Here is a 22808-nt window from a genome sequence, read left to right as displayed (position 1 = left end):
CTCTATAAAAATCCTCGAGTCCTGCTGTTCACTGCGAAGGTCCTGCCTTAGTTTAACTTCTCAAAATGCAACACTACGAACTTATCTGCATTAAATTCCTTTAACCATTCCTCGGCCCACTTGCCCAAACTGGCCAAGGTCCTGTGGTAATTTTTGATAACCATCTTTGCTAGCTTCAAAGTCTGAAGAAGGGTCACCCACTTTAGTGTCACCTGCAAATATCACCCACTTTAGTTCCAATCTTGCCTTCTACATTCTCATCCAAATCGTTGATAGATACCACAAACATCAATGGGCCCAGCACCGATCCATGTTCACAGTAGACCAATAGTCACAGGCCTCCAGTCCGATAAACAACCTTCCACCGTCACTCTCTGCTCCCTTTCATAAAGCCAGTTCTCTATCCAGTTGGCTAACTCTCCCTAGATCCCAGGCGATCTAACCGTCAATTTACCAGGTGGAACCTCATCATAGACAATGTCTATGGCTTTGCCTTCATCAACGTTTTTGGTTACTTCTTCAAAAAACTCAATCAGATTTTCAATCACGATCTCCCACATACAAAACCATGGTGACTATTCTAATCAGCCCCTGTCTACCCAAATGCACATATATCTTATCCCTCAGGATACTCTCTAGTAACTTGCCTACCGCAGGCGTTAGGCTCACTGGTATATCGTTCCCAAGCTTCTGCCTTGCAGCCATTCTTAAATGGAGGCATAACATTAGGATGTCTGCCGGCACCTCACTTGTACCTAGTGATGATTCATACGTCTCAGCTGGGGATCTGCAGTGTTTTTCTCTAGCTTCCCACAGTGACCTTGGATATATCTGATCAACCTTGGGAGATTTATCTACCTGCATATGCTGTAGCACATTCAGCATCTCCTCCACCATAAAACGGACTGTCTGCAAGACAATTCCATTATCCGTCCCAAGTTCCCCAGTCTTCATTGTTTATTCCCATAGTAAAAACAGAGGAGAGAGACTTATTGCGGAAAATCGTGACATTCCAGGGATGGGTGTAGGACCAGGGAGATGGAGTCTGCCATGGACCTGTTTCTATAGACTGAGCTTGTGAAATACTGAAGATAGACACAAAAAGCAGGAGTACGTTAGTGGGTCAGGCAGCATCTCGGGAGAAAAGGAAAATATGACGTTTCAGGTTAAAACCCTTCTTCAGTCTTACTGCGAATTACTGCGCTTTTGTGAAATACTGCATTTTCACCCTGGCGCGTGTATGATTTACTGCCAACCTTTTGTAACAGAGGCATCTCCTCACTGCATGTTTTTCACAAATATGTTTGATAGCGAGCTTGTGATAATATTGGAACACTGCAACATCGACTGAAACATCCACTGAAACGTGGTTTTAATTATCCTTGTGTTTCTAGGTTACTTAAACATAAAGAAAAAAGAGCAATTGGATAAAGGCTGAACTGAAAAAACAAACTGAGCTCTAAAAGTGCACTTAAAGACGGTGGGAAGGTAGATGAGTGAAAGGCTCGAATTCTGCTCCTGTCTCAGAGTTTAAACCCGTGTCTTTTCTCTCATTCTGCAAAATAGCCCACAGATGTTGTTAACTTTTATTCTTAATTGCTATTGGATTGGTTATTTTTCGTATTTCATTGTCATTCAGTTGTAGAGTCGTAGAGTCATACAGTATGGAAACAGGCCCTTTGGCCCAACTTGCCCATGCCGGCCAAGATGCCCCATCTACACTAGTCCCACTTGCCTGCGTTTGGCTGATAGCCCTCTAAACCTTTCCTATCCATGCACCTGTTCAAATGCCTCAACTACCTCCTCTGGAAACTGGTTCCATATACCCACCACCCTCTGTAAAAAAAATTGCTCCTCTGAGCCTTTCCGTTTTATCCATCAAATAAAAAGATACATCTTTTTCTGACATTAACATAAATTGCAGACTTCCAAGTTCCAACTGAGGAGTAGACGAGGGACTGAATGTTAGTCTGCCTCCATGGGCTCAGGAGCTGAATGAAGAGGGAAGAGGCAACAGAGGGAGTGTGAGTGAGGGACCTCTTCATGCCACATGCGTGAACTACCTTGGTGAAGTTCAAACAGAATCCAACATCAAGGGCGATTCCTAATTCAGTACAGATGGGGATGGTTCTGACGGGAGAAACTCAACAGGAAATTAGTTCAGAGATCCATCGAGTGTGGTCCAACCTTAATTGTTTCTTCTGCCCTCCTGGTGCTTGGATACATTTTAAGTAAAATATTATTTCTTTGTAACTGGTAAGGATAGTTCGTGTAATCAGCAGCACAAGTTTAAGGTTGGAATGCATGTGCTTATTGTGAAGTTAATCGAACAGTCGGACTGACGTTGAAATATCCAGGGGGGGATTTGGGGGAAATATGCATCCTGGAATGGTGAGGGTCTGCAGATGTCCACCATGTGGAATGGGTCAAATGCAGTGGAGAGGAAGAGCAAGAGAAAAATAAACTGAAGGAGATGTAGACAGACACAACATGCTGGGGTAACTCTCTGGAGAAAATGCAGCCTCTCTGGAGAAAAGGAATAGGCGAGACTGAGAGTCGGGGAAAAGGGGAACGAGAGATATAGATGGAAGATATGCAGAAAGCTTTCTACAGGGCAGGTTTCCCGGCGACATTAAACTTGATATCGCCTGCCCTGTGCTTTGTTCATATGGTGGCGCAGCGGTAGAGTTGCTGCCTGACAGTGCCAGAGACTTGGGTTTGAACTTGACTATGGGAACTGTCTGTATGGAGCTTGTATGTTCTCCCCATGACCGCGTGGGTTTTCTCCGGGTGCTCCGGCTTCCACCCACATTCCAACGATGTGCAGGTTACTTGGCTTCTGTCAATTGTAAATTGTCTTTAGTGTGCAGCATAGCGTTAGTGTTCGGGGCTCGCTGGTCAGCGTGAACTCGGTGGGGCGAAGGGCCTGTTTCGGCACTGTATCTGTAAAGTCTAATGTCTAGTCCCAGAGTCCCAGGCACGAGTCGTGGTCTGGCAGGAAGAACTGTGCAGAATGTTGCTGTGGGTCATAATATTCTTGGTTGAGGGAGTACAGTGAAGGGTTTCTGGTTCCTGCTCACTGGAGAGGGTGTGGTGGAAGACAGCGATATATTGTCCTGTTTTGTTGCACGCTTCTCTGCAGTAGTCCGCAGTCCTGCCTCGCAGGTAATGAATGGTCACCGAACATTCATTTAACATATCTGGCAATTGTTCTGAGTCTCACAGCAGAATAGGGGCGGCACGGAGGCGCAGCCTTACAGCGCCAGAGACCCGGGTTTGAACCGAACTACGGGTGCTGTCTGTATGGGGTTTGTACGTTCTCCCTGTGACCACGTGGGTTTTCTCCGGATGCTCCAGTTTCTTCTCATACTCCAAAGACGCACAACTTTGTAGGCTAATTGGCTTTGGTAAAGATTGTAAATTGTCCCTAGTGTGTGCAGGATAGTGTTAGTGTGCGGGGTATATATGGTTATATGGGGTGATTGCTGGTTGGTGTGGACTCGGTGGGTGGAAGAAGCGCCTGTTTCCGCACTGCATCTCTAAACTAAACTAATAGGCGACCATTTTGCTTTCCAAAAAATCCCATTCGCTCTTTGCATGTAGCCTTGAAAATGCTCCTCTTTTTTAAATTCTATCTTGTTGTGATGAGCACCAGACAGCTTCCAAGTGACAGCTGTCATCTTGTAATTATTGGAGCTAAAAGGAGAGAGAGCATGTCACACCCATCCAGTCTGTTCTTGCTTCCTGCTGGGGCAATTATCTCTCAAATGGCCACAGGGAAACAAGGGAGGAGCATTAATTATTGCCACATCAGCATTGCCCAATAACACTTTTAATGAGGTTGTTCTGGGAGGGGCCATCATTTATCCACAGTAGTATTGCTGGCATGTAAGTCTTGTCAATATTTTGTCACTCTCTGTGTAAATGTGTTGCTTCAAACATGGAATTTTACGATCTTGAAGCTTGTAGAATCCAAGCAATGGCCAAGTGTTAGTAAGTGTTGATATTTTTGGAATTATACAGCTGGAAACAGGCCCGAAGTCCCATCAAATCCTCACTCCCCAATCGGTCACCCATTTTGCACCGATCGTGTTTTTAGTTTAATTTAGACATATAGCATCGAAACAGGTCCGTCAGCCCTCTGAGTCCACCGACCATCGATCACCTGTTCATGCTCGTTCTATGCTATACCACATTCTCATCCACTCCCACTACGTCAATTGAAAATTTCAAACTGCGATTGATTGCTTGATCTCAGTATTCACGGACATCAGTTGTCAAACAAAGCCAGGCCAAAGATACAGTTGAGTTATGATTGACTGGTGTCTGGAGTAGCTGTTTAGTGTTGTAGAGTCATACAGCAAGGCCCAACTTGCTCACACCAACCAACATGTCCAGCCAGTGTCTTGTGTTCGTCCTCCTGTACAATTTGTGTGGAGTGTGCTCGTTTTCCATTGACCGCTTGGGTTTCCTCCGGGTGCTACAGTTTCCTCCCACATCCCAAAGACGTGTGGGTTTGTAGGTTATTGGACCTCTGTAAATTGTCCCCAGTGTGTAGGGAGTGGATGTGAAAGTGGGATACCATGGAATGAGTGTGAACGTATGATCAGCGTGGATTTGGTGAGCCAAAGAGCCTGTTTCCGTGCAGTGTCTCCAAACTTAAAAAAAATAAAACCCTCAGGTGGCACTGAACTTCCATGCTGCATAAGCGAGGAAAATGGTGACTCAAAAAGGGTTTGAGGCAGTAGTTCTGTGCTGAACCTTTGGAGTATTACATACATGCTGGTCTAATCCCTAATCCCAAATCTCTCCACTGACACCCACTTCAAAATGCCTTTCACCTCCAAGGTCCTGCTCGCCTCATCCTCTGACTTTTTGTTGCTTTTAGTCCACCAGCTCTCCTGTGTAATGCATCACATCCCGTCACTAAAGTAAGGAGCTACTGTACATCAATTCATATTGACCTTTGTAAACCTCATTACTATTACTAGGTCAATGAACAATAGCCCTGTTAATGCTGTGCATGTTGCAATGAATCCCAACACCCCCACCTAAGTTTGTAGGAATCTCTGCAAGTAGAATGAGAACAGGGACTCACTTTTTTACGCAAAGTCTTTTTGTTTTAAAATGATTTAATATTTTTACGTTCTCGCATGTAGCTGGGACATGCTGGCCGGTGTGGGCAAGTTGGGCCGAGGTGCCTGTTTTCACGTTGTATCACTCTATGAGTCTATGACTCTAAACAATCAATGTACATGAAGCAAGTTATTCTCTGTTCATTATTTTGGTATCTACACCGCTGGCACGACTGGCGTTTACTGCCTGTCCCCATTGCCCTTGAGAAGGTGGTGAGGCATCGCCACCTTGAACCACTGCACTCCCTCTGGTGAAGGTGCTTCCTCAGGAACTTCCAGCAATGATGAAGGATTGGCAATACACTTCGAAGTCGCGGTGAAGTGAAGGGAACGTGATGCCCTGGGTGTTCCAGGCTCCTGTTGTCCTTCTTGCTAGTGGAAATCAGTGGTGTGGGAGACAAAACTACTGGAGTAATAACTGCAATGCGTTTTGTAGACGTTGCACAGTGCAGCTGCTGATGTTGTATTAATTCTGCACATAAAGGGACTGGCTATTCTCTCACCTCTTCTCTCATCTTCATTATAATTATGCAGCTTTTCTCAACAATCATTGATGGGCAGAATAATAATTTCCAATATGCATTGAAGATTGCAAAGCTATAGTCTCATCAATGAGACACTAGGGTGTTTTCATCAACCAGCATCTGCAGTCCTTTCTGACACATATTGCTATTTCATATACACTTAGTTTGCAAACAATTCAATTTAGGAAGGATTTTGGAAAGATCAGACACCTTATTGCAGACAAATGAATCTTGAACACCCTGCGGCAGCCAGAATTGAGGATATCGTCTCCTACTTGAATGAGGAGGCATTAATTTTGTTGCTTGTGCAAGGGTTTAAACTGGATCTGTTGGTCCTGTGTGGCTGGAGTCATCCGCCAATTCTTGTCACAGCAGTGAAAGGGAAGGAGGGGCATCGCACCGGTTATGTGACCACCTTCTCCATCCTTCCATTGCTTTTGACCTCAACCCCAAACGTAATCCTCTCATAGATAGTCATAGAGTGACACTGTGGAAACAGGCCCAACCTGCTCACACCGGCCAACCTGTCCCAGCCACACTAGTCCCTTCTGCCAGCATTTGGTCCATGTTCGTCCAAACCTGTCTTATCCATATACTTGTCGAGCCGCTACTTAAGTGTTGGGATAGCCCCTGCCTCAACTACCTCCCCTGGCAGCTTGTTCCATACACCCACCACTCTGTGTGTGAGAAGGTTATCTCTAAGATTCCTATTACATTTTTCCCCTTCACCTTAAACCTATGCCCTCTGGTCCTCAGTTCACCTACTCTGAGCATCTATCCGATCTATTCATGATTTTATACACCTCTGCAAGATCACCCCTCATTCTCCTGCGCTCCAAGGAATGCCCCCATGAAAATTCAAGAAACAGGCTGCAACCTAGAAACATGATAGGCTGGGGTATCAGGCAGAATCTCTGGAGGGAAGGAATGGGTGAAGTTTCTGATCGAGACCCTTTTCAGACCTGGGCACGATGTGAGACCTGAACTCTCTCCTTCAACGTTCTTCTGTTTCCTGCAGTCACGGGTAGGAGCCCTGATGGACCTCCTGGCACCACTTTATTGTGGCCTGTCGGTTTGTTCAGTTTGGATAAGGAACTTTAAAGCTGGTTGTATGCCAGCATGTGGGACAGGTAGGCAAAGCAGATAGGCGAGTGGGGATTAATATAAACCCAGCCATAATCTAATAGAATTGTGGGACTTCTGCAAGGGACTGAATAAACAACTGCAGATACTGGTTTACAATGAAGATAGACACAAAATGCTGGAGTAACTCAGTGGGACCGGCAGCATCTCTGGAGAGAAGGAATGGGTGACGTTTCGGGTCGAGATCCTTCTTCAGACTCGACCTGAAACCTGTCACCCATTCCTTCTCTCCAGTGATGTTGCATGTCCCGTTGAGTTACTCCAGCATTTCGTGTTCCTATGTTGTAGCTTGCTTCTTGAATTTTTATGGGGTTTATATTGGATAAACTGACTATGAAACGACAGAGCAAGGCTTTATGAAAATAAATTCAGTCTGCAGAAGCGTCCCGACCCAAAGCGTCAGCTGTCCATGTTCTCTAGAGATGCTGCCTGTCCCACAGCGTTTTGAGTTTTTCTTTAAAAAAAATTCTTTGTTGTCATCTTTTTCTTTCATGTTTTATCTCTGGGATTACGCCTGCCTCACATCTCCAGGGTTGTTCCAACACTCTCACATTTACCATTTGTCTGTCTTTTTGAGTCATCAAATTGCCGTATAACCATGTTACTGCTACAGCTATTTTATCACGCCCGTTGATCTCTCTGTAAGATAATCGTTCTTATTAATCTTTCATGTTTTGACAAATCACCTTTACCATTGTTGCTGTTACGATGAAATCCTGCCCCTTCCAATCAATCACTCTGCGTTTATTATTTAGTTTAGAGAGATACCGTGCTGTAATTGTTATATGGTTATGTTATATGGTTATATAGCATGGAAACAGGCCCTTCGGCCCACCGAGTCCATGCTGACCAGCAATCCCCTACACTAGTTCTATCCTAAGAACAATTCACAATTTCACCAAGCCAATTAGCCTGCAAACCTGTACGCCTTTGAAGTGTAGACATCCTGGAGAAGACCAGCGCAGGTCACGGGGAGAGCGTAGAAACTCCGTACAAACAGCACCCGTGGTCAGGATCAAACCTGGGTCTCTGGTGCAATAGGGCAGCAACTGTGCCGTCTACTGTGGTTGTGATCTGGAGCACGCTGTCCGAGGACCTGGTGGAGGGCAGTTTTCTCATAGCTGAGTAGTGAAAGGCCTGGATAGAGTGGATGTAGAGAGGATGTTTCCACTAGTGGAGAGTCTGGAACCAGATGTCATAGCCTCAGAAACAAACACCGTTCCTGCTTGAAGGAGATTTCTTTAGTCAGTGGGTGGTGAATCTGTGGAATTCATTGCTACAGAAGGCTGTGGAGGCTAAGTCAATGGATATTTTTAAGGCAGAGATACTGTAGATAGATTTGTGTTCAGTACATTTGTCTGGGGATGTGGGGAGTAGGCAGGTGAATGGTGTTAGGAAGGAGAGATAGATAAGCCATGATTCAATGGTGGAGTAGACTATGTGCTGAATGGCCTCATTCTGTTCCTTATGAATTCATGAACATGAACCGGGGTCTCTGGTGCTGTTAGGGGGCGGGGCTACAGTTTTGTTGTCCAAATTATAAATGTCCTCTCTGGTCTGGTCATTTCTCTTCAGCTCAGTAAATTCCCCCTTGGAAAAAGCAAACAAATTGCATTTGCTGGAAATATGAAATAAAAAGTGGTAGAAATACTTCTGATGAACTATAATTTTTTTTAAATGTTTCTCTTTCAGATGCTGCCTGACCTGCTGAGCATTCTCTGTTTTTTTAATATATAGATTTTCCTTTGATTTTCTATAATATTGGTCCCTGCCTGGTTTAATATCTTGATCTCCCCCCCACCTCACCCCTACCTCCTGTTCTCCCTGCGACCTGTGTGGGTTTTCTCCAGCTGCTCTGGTTTTCTCCCACACTCCAAAAACGTACAGGTTAATTGGCTTGGTAAAATTGTAAATTGTCTCCAGTGTGTGTAGGATAGTGTTAGTGCACGGGGATTGCTGGTCAGAACAGACTCATAGAGAAACATTTAGGTGCAGGAGTAGGCCATTCGATTTCGAGCCTGCTACCGCCATAATATTGATCATGGCTGATCATCCAACTGGTATTACCTGCCTTCTCTCCATACCCCCTGATCCCTTAGCCCCCCACCTCCCTCTTAAATATAGCCAATGAACTGGCCCTCCTGTGGCAGAGAGTTCCAGAGATTCCCACTCTCTGTGTGAAAAAAGTTCTTCTCATCTCGTGTGGGTTTTTTCCCCCCTTATCCTTAAGCTGTGACCCCTTGTCCTGGTTCCCTAACATCGGGAACAATCTTCCTGCATCTAGCCTCCAAAAAGAATTTTGTAAGTTTTCTATAAGATCCCCTCTCAATCTCCTAAATTCTAGAGAGGTAAACCAAATCTAATTGGCTTGGTCAAAATTGTAATGGCAATAATGTCTCCAGATTTGTGTGCGCAATACTCCAGGTGTGGTCTCACCAAGACCCTGTACAACTGCAGTAGAACCTCCCTGCTCCTATACTCAAATCCTTTTGCAATGAAAGCTAACATACCATTCGCTTTCTTTACTGCCTGCTGCACCTGCATACCTATCTTCAATGACTGGTGTACCATGACACCCAGGTCTCGCTGCATCTCCCCCTTTCCCAATCGGCCACCATTTAGATAATAGTCTGCTTTCCCGTTTTTGCCACCAAAATGGATAACCTCAGTGGGCTGAAGGGCCTGTTTCCGGGCTGTATCTCTAAACTAAACTAAAAATTCTCGTAGCTACTAACGAGACAATGCATCCACCCCAGTTACTGTCAGTCAAGCAGAGCTGTGAATTGCTTCTGGTGCTTTCGTATCCTTGCTTCAGTAGAAAACCCAACACTGAACACACTGCTGCAGATGGGATTTCCACAGTGCCCTATATAACTGAAATATAACCTATATTTTTAATGGAATGTAGGACAAAGACATAATCAGTGTGCTCAATCATTCTCTCTCACTTACACAATTCCAAAACATTTACTTTCCCCAAGTAAAATGTTTTACAATGTAGTTGGGAAAAGAAGCCCTCAGTTGATGCCCATGGATTAGCCTTGAACAGCAGTGTGGTATCGAGCAAGAAAAGCTTTCATCCCTGCTGTCTAACGAGATGAATTAACTTTTCTCCTGTGTTGTAGAGAGCCTTCATTTCTATTATCTTTTGACGTGCATCACGCCATCTGCTGCAGGCAGGCTGGTTGGGAGGGCAAGGAGATTAGAGGTTAGGCAATTAAATTAATCTGTGACAGATTAGTGCTAGGTTCTTGCCACAGAGGTAAGTGGAGAGCCGTCAGCATCCCCACGTGAGTCTTGCTTCCGATACCGAGTGCTTCCCAGCAGGCTGGTGCCGGCCAGCCAGAGGTTGAATGTTTGTCACTGCTGTTTGGTCAAAGCGCTGGGGCTCGCAGCTGGGTGAAGTCACAACATGCTTTGTTTCCAACAGCAGACAAAAGCGTGTAGAGTCCCAGTTTGCACAAGGAAGCAGTCCCTTGTCGTCAGTGGGGAGGATTCACGCCAAGAGCTTCCTTCCCTTCTCTCCCCTTCTCCTTCTCTATCCCTCCTTCTCCCTCTTCCTCCTTCCTCCTCCTCCCTCCTCCTTCCTTCTCTCTCTCCCTCCTTCCCGTCTCTCTCCCTCCTCTCTCTCCCTCCTCTCTCCTCCTCTCTTCTCTCCTCTCTCTCTCTCCTCCTCTCCTCTCCCTCCTCCTCTCCTCCTCCCTCCTCTCCTCTCCTCTCCTCTCCCCCTCCCTCCTCTCCCTCCTCCTCTCTCCCTCCCTCCTCCTCTCCCTCTCCCTCCTCTGTCTCCCTCCCTCTCCCTTCCTCCTCTCCCTCCTCCCTCCTCCATCCACCCTCCTCTCCCTCCCTCTCCTCTCTCTCCCTCCTCCTCTCTCTCCCTCCTCCTCCTCTCTCTCCCTCCTTCTCCCTCCCTCTCTCCCTCCTCTCTCTCTCCTCCTCCTCCTTCTCTCTCTCTCCCTCCCTCCCTCCCTTCTTTCTCTCCCTCCTTCTCTCTCCCTCCATCTCTCTCCTTCCTTCTCTCTCCCTTCGCTGGAAGCCCTGGGTTAATAAGGAGCTGGGCTGACAAGGTGCAGGTGCTGATGCAGTACTCACTAACTGGACCTAGCTGTGGCTTATCTGTGACCATAGCCTTGGCTCAGTTCAAGGTGCCAGTGTTCCAGCAGCCAAGCACAGTTAGTTGGCTTCTACTGGCCTGTTTACTGGTGACAGGGATCGGATCGGAGCACCCGGAGAAAACCCACGTGGATCACGGGGAGAACAAACAAACTCCGTACAGGCAACACCCATAGTCAGGATCGAACCCGGGCCTCTAGGGGTGTAAGGAGGTAACTCTACCGCTGCACCACTGTGTCGACCTGAGTTGCCTGCGAGCCAGGGTCAGCTGAATGGTGGGATGGGCCAGAGCTCTGTATTCCTTTTACTATGATCCAAAGATGATAGGATCAGGGTGAATAAGTTTCCAATTACTATTGCCATACGCAGTTTGAATCTGGGGCGTGCAACTGGATGGAGAGGTTGAAATTCATTAAGACAGAGGTTGGCTCAGTCCATGAAATACATAGAAATAGAAGGAAATGTTGAAATGAGCAGAAAAAGAGTTAGAGGCTGCTCACGTTAAAGATAAATTCTGGAATCTGTACGGGAGTGGTGTCTCTCATAGCCACTGCCTCACAGCTCCAGCGACACAGGTTCAATACCTACCTCTGGCACTGCCTGTAGTTGGTCTTGATCATTCTTCCTGGGTGGGTTTCCCCTGGGTGCTCTCATTCCATCGTACATCGCAGACACGATGGGTCCGTGCATTAATTGGCTGCTGTAAACTGTCCATAATGTGTGTGTGCGTGTGCGTGTGCGTGTGTGTGTGCGTGTGTGTGCGTGTGCGTGTGCGTGTGTGTTGGAATCGGGGAAGAGTTGATTGGGTGTATAGGTTACAGGGCAAAGTAGTAGGGAATGGAATTGCTCTGTGGACTGGCATAGACTCAATGTACCAAAGGACTGTGCGACACAGTCAGTGACGCGGCTGGTGGAGCTAGAGACCCAGGTTGTATTCTGACCTCGGGTGCAGTATGTGTAGAATTTGCCCGTTCTCCCTGTGACTACGTGGGTTTCCTCTGGGTGCTCTGGTTTCCTCCCACATCCCAAATACGAGCGGGTTTGTAGTATAATTGGCTTCTGCAATTTGTCCCCAGCGTGAAAGCAGTGGATGCCAAAGTGGGATAACATCAAGTTATTGTGAGCGATGGTTGTCATGGACTTGGTGGGCCGAAGGGCTTGTTTCCATGACGCATCTCTAAACTAAAAACGAGACTTTCATATTGTAAGGCCATGTAAACATGTGGGCTGAACACAGGCTGTTTCCCTGTAATTAGATGTGTATTAGCGTATTCTGTGTATTAATGTTGCTTTTTCTTTGCATTGTGTGCTAGGTTAAACATTCTGCTGGGCGGCATGACCCCTCTGTATTTCCACATGGTCAACGTGGGCCTGCACTGCGCCGTGACATCACTGCTGCTCCACACGTGTGACAAAGCCGTGTTCCGGGACACGCGGCCGGCGCTCCTCGCCGCGCTTCTCTTTGCTGTACATCCTGTCCACACTGAAGCTGTGAGTGGCGGACTGCTGTCCTCATGTAGGATTAGCATTCTTTAGACTTAATCCTGGTTTATTGGCTCATAACCCTTTACAACCATCTCTTTATTAGACCCCAAAAAATTGTTCCAATGCTTTGCATTGTTGTCCCCTCCCCCCCCCTTACTTCCCCCCCCCTCCCCCCCCCTTCCCCCCCCCTCCCCCTCCCCCTCCCCCCCCCCCCCCCTCCCCCTTCCCCCTCCCCCTCCCCCTCCCCCTCCCCCTCCCCCTCCCCCTCCCCCTCCCCCTTCCCCTTCCCCCCCCCCCCCCTCCCCTTCCCCCCCCCCCCCCCCTCCCCCCTCCCCTCCCCCTCCCCCCCCCCCCCCCCCCCCCTCCCCCCCCCCTCCCCCCCCCCCCCCCCCCCCCCCCCCCCCCCCCGATACAGCAGGCTGTGGGAGAGCTGGGAAGGGGAGGGGAAGGAGGGAGAAAGCAAGAACCACCTGAAATTGGAGATGTCAATGGGTTTGTCGTAGATGTCGGCCTCCCATGGCTATCTGGACTACACTTCTTCCCGCCCTGCTTCCTGTAAGGACCCTATCCCCCTACTCCCATTATTCCGCTGTCTACGCTGCATCTGCACACAGGATGATGTTCCAAACCAGGGCATTGGAGATGTCCTCATTCTTTAGGGAACGGGGGTTCCCCTCTTCGACTATTGATGAGGCTCTCACCAGGGTCTCCTCTATATCCCGTAGCTCCGCTCTCACTCCCCATCCCCCCACTCATAACAAGGACAGTGTCCCCCTTGTCCTCACCTTCCACCCTACCAGCCGTCGCACACAACAGATAATCCTCCAACATTTTTGCCACCACCAACGGGATCCCACCACTGGCCACATCTTCCCATCTCCTCCCCTTTTGGCTTTCCGCAGAGTCCGCTCCCTCCGTAACTCCCTGGTCAATTTGTCCCTTCCCACCCCCTCCCCTGGTACTTTTCCTTGCAACCGCAGGAAATGCTACACTTGTCGCTTTACCTCCCCCCTTGACTCCAAGCAGTCTTTCCAGGTGCGGCAGAGATTCACCAGCGCCTCCTCCAACCTCATCTATTGCATCCGCTGCTCTAGATGTCAGCTGCTCTACATCGGTGAGACCAAGTGTAGGCTTGGCGATCGCTTCACCCAACACCTCCGCTCGGTTCGCACCAACCAACCTGATCTCCCGGTGGTTCAGCACTTCAACTCCCCCTCCCATTCCGAATCCGACCTTTCTGTCCTGGGCATCCTCCATGGCCAGAGTGAGTCCCACCGCAAATTGGAGGATCAGCACCTCATATTTCGCTTGGCTAGTTTACACCCCAGCGGTATGAACATTGACTTCTCCAATTTCAGGTAGTCCTTGCTTTCCCCCTCTTTCCCCTCCCCTTCCCAGCTCTCCCACAGCCTACCGACTGGATTTGTAGTTGCCAGTGTAGATGGAAGCGTGATAATCACATTGAAAGGTCCAAAATTCTTATGGGGCTCGACAAAATAGATGGAATAATATTTTCTCTGGATGGCTGTGTCTAGAGCCTGGGGTCACAGTTTTAATATAAGGACCTAGCTTTTCTGGATAGAGATGTACCATGCCCACATGGATAGAATTAATCACTGGATGTCTAGTTTATTCATAAAATTATCCCCGTACAAGATGCCGTGAACTGAACTGCTGGAAGCTCTCGCCAGCTCTTGCCGAATACTCCAGCGTATTGTTTTGTTATGTTATATATTCAGCATTGCAGCTTCTGGTTCCCTGCATCTGGTGTCCCTGGGGAAATCTGACGGTAGGAAGATGAGCGGAGGTCTCGGTGGAGGGTAAAGAAAATAATTTAAAGGAAAACATAATTTTGACCTTGTAATGAAAATTCAGAATGGTTTCAGTTCTGAAGTGATTGGCTGCAAGCGGAGCTATGCCCGAGGGAGTTTGCGTACCAACAGTACAGTGTGCTCCAGGTTGTATTCTGCAGTATGATTGTCAAGTTTGATCGCAAGGGATCCACGGAGAAATAGCTAACTGGATACAGAATTGGCTTCATGGAAGGAAGGAGAGAGAGTGTGGTGGAAGGGTGCTTTTTGGACTTGAGGCCTGTGACTTGTATGTAGTGGTGCCTCAAGGATCGGTGCAGGGCCCATCGCTGTTTGTGGTTTGTATGGACAATTTAGGTGAGAATGTGCAGGGCATCAGATCACCATCCAGTGTAGAAGGGATGTGATCACATGGATGGCAAAGCGTGTGGTAATGTAGGCATTAAAGATGGTTATCATGGGTATGCAAGCAAGGAATTTCACTGTGCCTGGTCACATGGGACATTAAAGTATTCCATTCCAAAATTACAACAGGATATTAATCAGCTGGCCAAGTTGGCTGAGGAATGTTTAAGGGAGTTTTGTGCAGATAAGTGTGAGTTTGGGAAGTGAAGCCAGGGTAGGATCTTCAGAGTGAAGGGCAGGGCCCTGGGGAGTGTTGTAGAGCAGTGGGACCCAGGAGTGCAGCTACATGGTTCCCTGAATGTGGCGTCACAGGTAGATAAGGTAGTCAATTACACTGTTGCTGTGTTGGCTTTCATCAGTCGGGGCTTGAGTGTGGAAGCGGGGATGTTATGTTACAGTTGCAGAAGACATTAGTGAGGCCACACCTGTAGTTTTGTGAGTCATTTTGGTCACCCTGCTGCGGGAAGGATGTCATTATGAGGATGTAATTGTAACTTTCCCGCAGTCGTGAGTGATAGAGTCTGGGAGGAGATGGTGGAAATGTGTGGAGAATAAAAAATGGGATTAATGCAGAAAGTCCCCTCTCACCGCCAGTTGAGCAAGCCCTTGGTGAGGAGCATTGGGAAAGTTGATGGGAACGTGGAAATAATTTTTTTTTAATTGATTAATTTAGGATTAGTGTAATTGGGTGCTTGATGGTAAGCAGAGATTTGGTTGGTTGAAGGGCCCTTATCTGTGTTGCAAGATTCTTTGACTTGAATTCCTTCATCAAAATGCTCAGGATGTTCTACCATCTGTTCTTCCTTCAAACTGTTGTTTTCCCTCTCATCCCCCACCTCCTTACCACCTGCATCACACCCAAGCTTTCTTTGCAGATACCCAGGGAATTTGCAGGCTCAGTTGGTGAATGGGCAAACTCCAGTGTGGCCTCGAACATGATCCAACAAGTAGAACCCTCCTGGGATAAACAGGACACAACTATTTCCCTTCCAACCTGGGTACCAGGCAAGGATGAGAAAGGTGTCCTTTCCAATTAAGTAACGCAGCCTTAGTTTCGAGATACAGCATGGAAACAGGTCCTTCGGCCCACCGAATCCACGCTGACCAACGATCCCTGTAAACTAGTTCTATCCTACACACAAGGGACAATTTAAAGAAGCCTACAAACCTACACATATTTGGAACGAGGGAAGAAACCAGAGCACCCGGAGAAAACCCACGCGGTCCCAGGGAGAAAATACAAACTCCATACAAACAGCTCCCGTAGTCAGGATTGAACCTGAGTCACTGGTGCTGCAAGGCAGCAACTCCACCGCTGCACCACCGTACCGATAGACACAGTGGAATTCCTTCCCTTCCCTCAAAGGAGTTCACGCTTTCTTGGACATTTGGTCTTTGAACTGTTCCCAGGAAGTGCAGAACCTTGACAATTCCAGGGACCTCCACGTAGAGAGTGTTCTTGTGCCGTGGGCATGCAAAGATTATAATTAATTTATCACTACATTCACAATGGGAATTGATCCATTTTTTTTACCATAGCTCTTTGTGTGACTATATTATGCTGCATGAACTAGCTGAACCTTATTAAAGTTGTTGAAGTGCAACAAAATATCCCTCAGGCAACATCACCTACATCCTTGCAAATTATTCCCTTGTACTCATTGACATCCATTTTTATAAAACATCCTTCTATTATTTTTACTGACTGGAAGGACATAAGTATAAATGGGCAGGCGAAAAATAAACAGACAATGGTCCAGATAGCCGGAATACTCCTGTGTTTGATGGGTGGGGATGCATCCATGATTTCCTATCCGATTTTGAACGTGATTTATGTGAACAGATATGGATTACTTACTGTATGTGAGGGGAAGATGTTATCAGGCAGCCTTGCTAACCTTTGGCTATGTACATGGCACATGGATACCTGGTACATGGATACCTGGTACATGGATAGGGCATGTTTGGAGGGATATGGTTCAAACGCAGGCTGGTGGGTTTAGTGTAGCTGGGACATTGTTGGCTGGTGTGGGCAAGTTGGGCCTGTTTCCACACTGTATCACTCCATGACTATGATATTATGTTATTCGGTAAAAGACTGCACGCAGGAGTATACAGGAGCACAACAAAAATAGTTCCATCTTTTGCTGGTATTTTGTGTTAATGGTGTATGTGCCTCTCACATGTGCAGTTGTTGTTTCACCAGGTAACGGGAATCGTGGGCCGAGCTGATGTCTTGGCTTGTGTCCTCTACCTTCTGACTTTCCTCTCCTACCTTAGGTGTGTATGACTCATCAATGAACCACATCAATGCACGACAGTGTGCAAACTGACTTTTTTTCTTACACATCTCGTTTACAGTGACTAGCTATCCTGAAGTTCAATACAGCATTTAGATTTTAAATTATTTTTTATGTGTAATTAAATTCGGTATTCTAAATGTTCATTCTAAAATCCATCCTTCTCGTTTCACCACTGATGCCTGGGATGTCAGACTGTCTTATGAAGAAAGACTGGATAGACTTTGTTTATACTCTCTAGAATTTAGGAGATTGAGAAACGTATCAAAATTCTTAAGGGCTTGGATAGGCTAGATGCAGGAAGATTGTTCCCGATGTTGGGGAAGTCCAGGTCAAGGGGTCACAGCTTAAGTGTGTCCTTTGTGAGATGAGAAGAACACACAAGAGTGCTGGAACTCTCTGCCAGTAGTTGAGGCCAGTATTGGCTATATTTAAGAGGGAGTTTGTGGCCCTTGTGGCTAAGGGGATCAGGGGGTATGGAGAGAAGGCAGGTACGGGATACTGAGTTGGATGATCAGCCATGATCATATTCAATGGCGGTGCAGGCTCGAAGGGCCGAATGGCCTACTCCTGCACCTAATTTCTATGTTTCTATGTTTTCAGTACAACGGTGATTGTTTACTCAGTCAACATGTCCAAGTGTGTCATTTGTGATAGACACAAAATGCTGGAGTATTTATATATGCTTTTGATATTTATCTGGCCACTCTGTACCTTAGTACATGTGACAATGAAGATCCTTGACCCATTGATATTGGCGCAGTTGGTTATGTGTTAAGATCAATTAAAAAAATAACTTGGACCATTGCATCAAATGCTTGAATAATCTTCTCTTTGCAGGAGTGTGAATTGCAATGACGTTGGAGAAAGCTTTCCGCCCACCAGCTCGCCAGTCTACCTGTTGCTGAGCTTGTTCTTTGGCACCTGTGCCATGTTGGTCAAAGAGACGGGGATCACAGTCTTTGGAGTGTGTCTTATCTACGACCTTCTTATTCTGTGTTCCAAAAGACTTCTGACGTAAGTTTGAATAGCTTTCTGTCTATCCGAGTGGCAAACACTTTCATAATAGATGTTGTTTCACCAAAAGATAATATGCAGTTTACCTGGGCGTTCGAGTTAAGTCATCAATTTTTGCTGCGTTTGTTGTCAAACTGAAGGCAGGACAGAAGCATTGAAGGAGAGGGTCACTGTTTCTATTTTTCCTGTTGATGAAGAATCGCTTTAACTTTGAATAAACTTGATGTGAATAAACTGAATGTGCCGCACTCTCTTCAGAAAACCATTTCTTTCAGGCTCTAATAAGAAGTAAAAATTGTCAGTCTATGAAAAATCCATCAGGATCCCCCTCCTGCCATGTTATTAGTTTGTGCCTGGCAGAGATTGTAGCTTTGGCTGATCCTTTCTGAATCCTAACATCCATATGCCACATAGCGCGGCACAGTGGCGCAGCGGTAGAGATGCAGCCTTACAGAGCCAGAGACTGGGTTCGATCCTGGCTTCGGGTGCTGTCTGTACGGAGTTTGTATGTTCTCTCCGTGACCTCGTGAGCTTTCTCCAGGTGCTCTGGTTTCCTCCCACACTCCAAAGACATGCAAGTTTGTTAGTTAATTGGCTTTGTGAATTGTCCCTGGTGTGTAGGATTGACCTGGTGTACGGGTCAGCGCGGGCTCAGTGGGCCAAAGGGCCTGTTTCCACGCTGTATCGCTAAATTAAACTAAACTACTCTGCCTCCAAAACTCTTTGGTGAAGAGAGTTGCGAAGCCCCACAAACCTCTAATAGGTAAATGGGTGAGTCATTATCTAACAGATAGATAGCGGCTTCTGTTTTAAACAGTGACTCCCAGGTATAGATTCTCCAAACAAGAGGAAACATCCTCTCCATATCCACTCTATTCAGAGCCCTTGGGATAGGAAATGTTTCAACCACGGCCCTTTGCACTCGTTTATAAACCCCAGTCGGTATAAACGGAACCCATCAATCCTTTCATCACGACACACCCCATTAATTCCAATGAGCATCTGAACTGTTGCAACAGATAACATCTGTCTTTAAATGAGGAGAAGAATACAGTGCTCTCTGTGCCAACCGTGGTCTTGCCCATAGATAGGCACAAAATGCTGGAGCAACTCAGCGGGACAGGCAGCATCTCTGGACAGAAGGAATGGGTGACGTTTTGGGCCGAGACCATACTTCAGACGTCGCCCGCTGTCACTGTGTTGAGCAGGTGCTGCTGAGACTAAACGTATTTCCCACATGTAGTTAAATAAAACCCAGGTGGCCGTCCAAATTATGTGGTTGATTATTAAACCATGCTGAGAATTTGGGGGCAGATTAAGCGCTGAACTGCACGACAAACAGTGGTCCACACCCACCAAACGTGAGCTCGTCTCAGTCTGACAGAGTTGTCTGGCTTCTGGAAATAGAGTCATGGTTGTTCTGTTGCCTTAATGCACACTTAAAAGCCTGGAGAAACTCCCCTCCTGTAGCTTGCATGCAACATTATTTTACAAACCTGGCAGGGGGGCTGGAAGCTCACCACAATTGTTCATAACCTGCAAAGTGTTAATGCATGGGTTTAGCTATACTGAAGCTCAGTTCATTTCCACATTGTAGTATGTGGTAACTAATAAACACCAGGGTTTAGTGCAGTTACCGTGCCCTCTATAATGTTTGGGACAAAGACCCGTCATTTATTTATTTGCCTCTGTACTCCACTACTTGAGATTTGTGATAGAAAAAACCACATGTGGTTAAAGTGCACATTGTCAGATTTGAATAAATGCCATTTTTATACATTTTGGTTTCACCATGTAGAAATTTCAGCAGTGTTTATACAAAGTCCCCCCCATTTCAGGGCACCATAATGTTTGGGACACAGCAATGTCATGTAAATGAATGTTTATTATTTTGTTGCATATCCTTTGCGTGCAATGACTGCTTGAAGTCTGCGATTCATGGACATCACCAGTTGCTGGGTGTCTTCTCTGGTGATGCTCTGCCAGGCCTGTATTGCAGCCATCTTTGGATTATGCTTGTTTTGGGGGTTAGTCCCCTTCAGTTTTCTCTTCAGCATATAAAAGGCATGCTCAATTGAGTTCAGAACGGATGATTGACTTGGCCACTCAAGAATGTACCATTTTTGTAGCTTTGAAAAACTCCTTGAGGCATTTGTTTGAACTTGAGCAGGGAGAATGTGTCTACACACTTCAGAATCCATTATGTTACTACCATCAGCTGTTGTATCATCAATGAAGATAAGTGAGCCAGTACCTTCAGCAACCATACATGCCCAGGCCATAACACCCCCACCACCGTGTTTCACAGATGAGGTGGTTTGCTTTGGATCTTGGGCAGTTCCTTCTCTCCTCCATACTTTGCCCTTGCCATCACTCTGATTGATCTTCACCTCATCTGCCCACAAGACCTTTTTTCCAGAGCTGTAAAATGCCCCTATTGTGCAGTGAGTGAATGAGAAAGTTGGATAATATAGAACTAGTGTATACTGGTGATTGATGGTTGGCATGGACTCGGTGGGCCGAAGGGCCTGTTGCCATGCTGTATCTTTCAGTCAATCACTTCATACAATCAAACAATTTAACTGTGTCAGAAGGAACTGCAGATGCTGGTTTACACTGACTTAAAATGCTGGAGTAACTTAGCGGGTCAGGAAGAAAAGCAATAGGAGACGTTTTGGGTCGAAACCCTTCTTCAGACGAGAATTGGGGGAGGGAAATGAGAGGTATGAAAAGGTTCAGAACAAAAAGCCAGCGCCGACCGATGACCAAGGAAAGGTGACACCCACACGTCCATTGTTGGCTGTGGGAGAGGTGGTAACGAAGGATCAGTGGAACCCCATTTAACTAATGTTGTAGGAAGGAACTGCAGATGCTGGTTTAAACCGAAGATAGACACAAAATGCTGCCTGTCCCGCTGAGTTATTCCATCATTTTGTGTTTATCGACAATTTAATTAGCATCCACCCTCACTCTCTCTGACTGAAACCTTTTACCTGGAATTCCCACTTCCACCAGAGGGTTGTGAGGCCACTCTCCTTATATATTCAAGGTACGGGTTTATACATATTAAATAAATCAACGATATGGGGTTAACACAGGAAAATGGCACTGAGGGAAAAGCTGAGCAGTGATTGATTTGGTGGAGCAGGCAAGAGAGGGGCAGAACGGCTGAGTCTGACTTGCAGCGTCTCTGGAAGGAAGGAATGGGTAACGTTTCAGGTCGAGACCCTTCTCTCCAGAGATGCTGCCCGTCCCGCTGAGTTACTCCAGCTTGTTGCGTCTATCTTCGGCTTAAAGCAGCATCTACAGTTTCTTCCTTCACTTTACGCAGTCACTTTTTTTGCTTGAAGCAAGGTGTGTGACTGGGAATCCGTTGTCTGGAAAGGAGAGTTGGATAAATATTTTGAAGGGAAAATAATGAATTGGCTGTGGGAAAAAGAGCAGGGGAGTGGGGTTAATTGGGTAGCGGTGTCAAAGTACAAGCACGGCTATGATGATGGTTCGGTGGCCTCCTGACCTGAATCATTCTATTGTTTTTGTGTGTGCTTTATATTTGCATAATGAGCAGGCTTCTTGCCTATTAGGCCCTTGAGTGTTAAATGCTTAAAAAGCCCTGAAGCATCATTATGATTCGATGATAGTTAATTGCCTGTTTGAGGAGCCCTGTTGTCAGTGCCTCGCTCTCGACCAGTCATGTTGCCAGGAATTTGGGAGGAAATGCCGGAGATTGTTGCACTGCGTGGGGAACGGGACGAGGTCAAGTGCCGACTCTTTCAGTCAGAGCTGGCGATGAGCCCAGACCCTCCGACAGATGACCTCGGAAGTTTCTGACAGCTAACTCAAGGCCTGATCGCGTCTCCTTGCAAGAAGCCACTCAAACGCTGCTTGTGAGCATTCACATTCACCGGGGTCTTGCAGCAGCGGATTTGAGCTCCGCACTGCTCAAATCCATGTACATGAGAGGCATCGTGCGGTTGCGTTTATTGTGGTGGACTTGGATCGATTTTTTTTCTCTGCCTCCGCTCGTATCCTCTCAAGCCCCCAGTCTCCGGGGCTTTCTCCAAGAATTTGCATATGTCCGACCACATCCAAATAGATCGTCTACTGCACGTTCCCAAACACAGAAACATAGAAAATAGGTGCAGGAGTAGGCCATTCGGCCCTTCGAGCCTGCACCGCCATTCAATATGATCATGGCTGATCATCCAACTCGGTATCCCATCCCTGCCTTCTCTCCATACCCCATGATCCCTTTAGCCACAAGGGCCACATCTAACTCCCTCTTAAATATAGCCAATGAACTGGCCTCAACTACCTTCTGTGGCTGAGAATTCCACAATTTCACCACTCTCTGTGTGAAAAATATTTTTCTCATCTCTGTCCTAAAAGACTTTGCTCTCGGGCGTCTACTATTACTGAGTCATGGCAGGCACTCCTGAAGGGAGTGCCATACTGCCCGAGGTGCTGGTTCTCAGCTGAGACACTAATCCATTAAATTGCCCTTAAATAGATGTAGAAGAGAATTACCAAGAACAGAAGGAGATATTTTCCTGGTGCATGTCCAACATGTGTAGGAAGGAATGATAGATTCGGGTTTAAACCGAAGATAGACACAAAAAGCTGGAGTCTGAAGAAGGGTCTCGACCCGATAAGTCACCCATTCCTTCTCTCCAGAGATGCTGCCTGTTCCTCTTAGTTACTCCAGCCTTTTGTGTCTGTCCAACATGTTCAGATCAGCCGTGCGGAATGAAACATACATGGAACTTAGAACTAGGACAGTACAGCAGAAGAACAGATCCATCGGCACACAATGTCCAAGCTGAATATGATGCCAAGTTAAACTACTCTCCTCTGCCTGCACGTGATATATGTCCT

At 46.7% G+C, this 22808-nt stretch overlaps 1 protein-coding gene across 3 annotated transcripts in view; it reads left to right on the top strand.

Annotated features, from left to right (window-relative positions):
- The window catches only part of tmtc1 (transmembrane O-mannosyltransferase targeting cadherins 1), a 118996-nt gene that overhangs the window by 6555 nt on the left and 89633 nt on the right, over window positions 1-22808 (top strand). For all 3 annotated transcript variants that reach the window (XM_055650320.1, XM_055650319.1, XM_055650317.1), the window contains exons 2-4: window positions 12229-12406; window positions 16823-16896; window positions 17757-17933. In XM_055650320.1, the coding sequence (XP_055506295.1) occupies window positions 12229-12406; window positions 16823-16896; window positions 17757-17933 (429 nt within the window). The remainder of the gene's footprint in view (window positions 1-12228; window positions 12407-16822; window positions 16897-17756; window positions 17934-22808) is intronic.

This window comes from Leucoraja erinacea, chromosome 19, assembly GCF_028641065.1.
Source record: "Leucoraja erinacea ecotype New England chromosome 19, Leri_hhj_1, whole genome shotgun sequence".
NCBI classification, from domain to species: domain Eukaryota; kingdom Metazoa; phylum Chordata; class Chondrichthyes; order Rajiformes; family Rajidae; genus Leucoraja; species Leucoraja erinaceus.
Note: the sequence above shows the minus strand (reverse complement) of the source record. Positions and strands in the feature narration are given on the sequence as shown.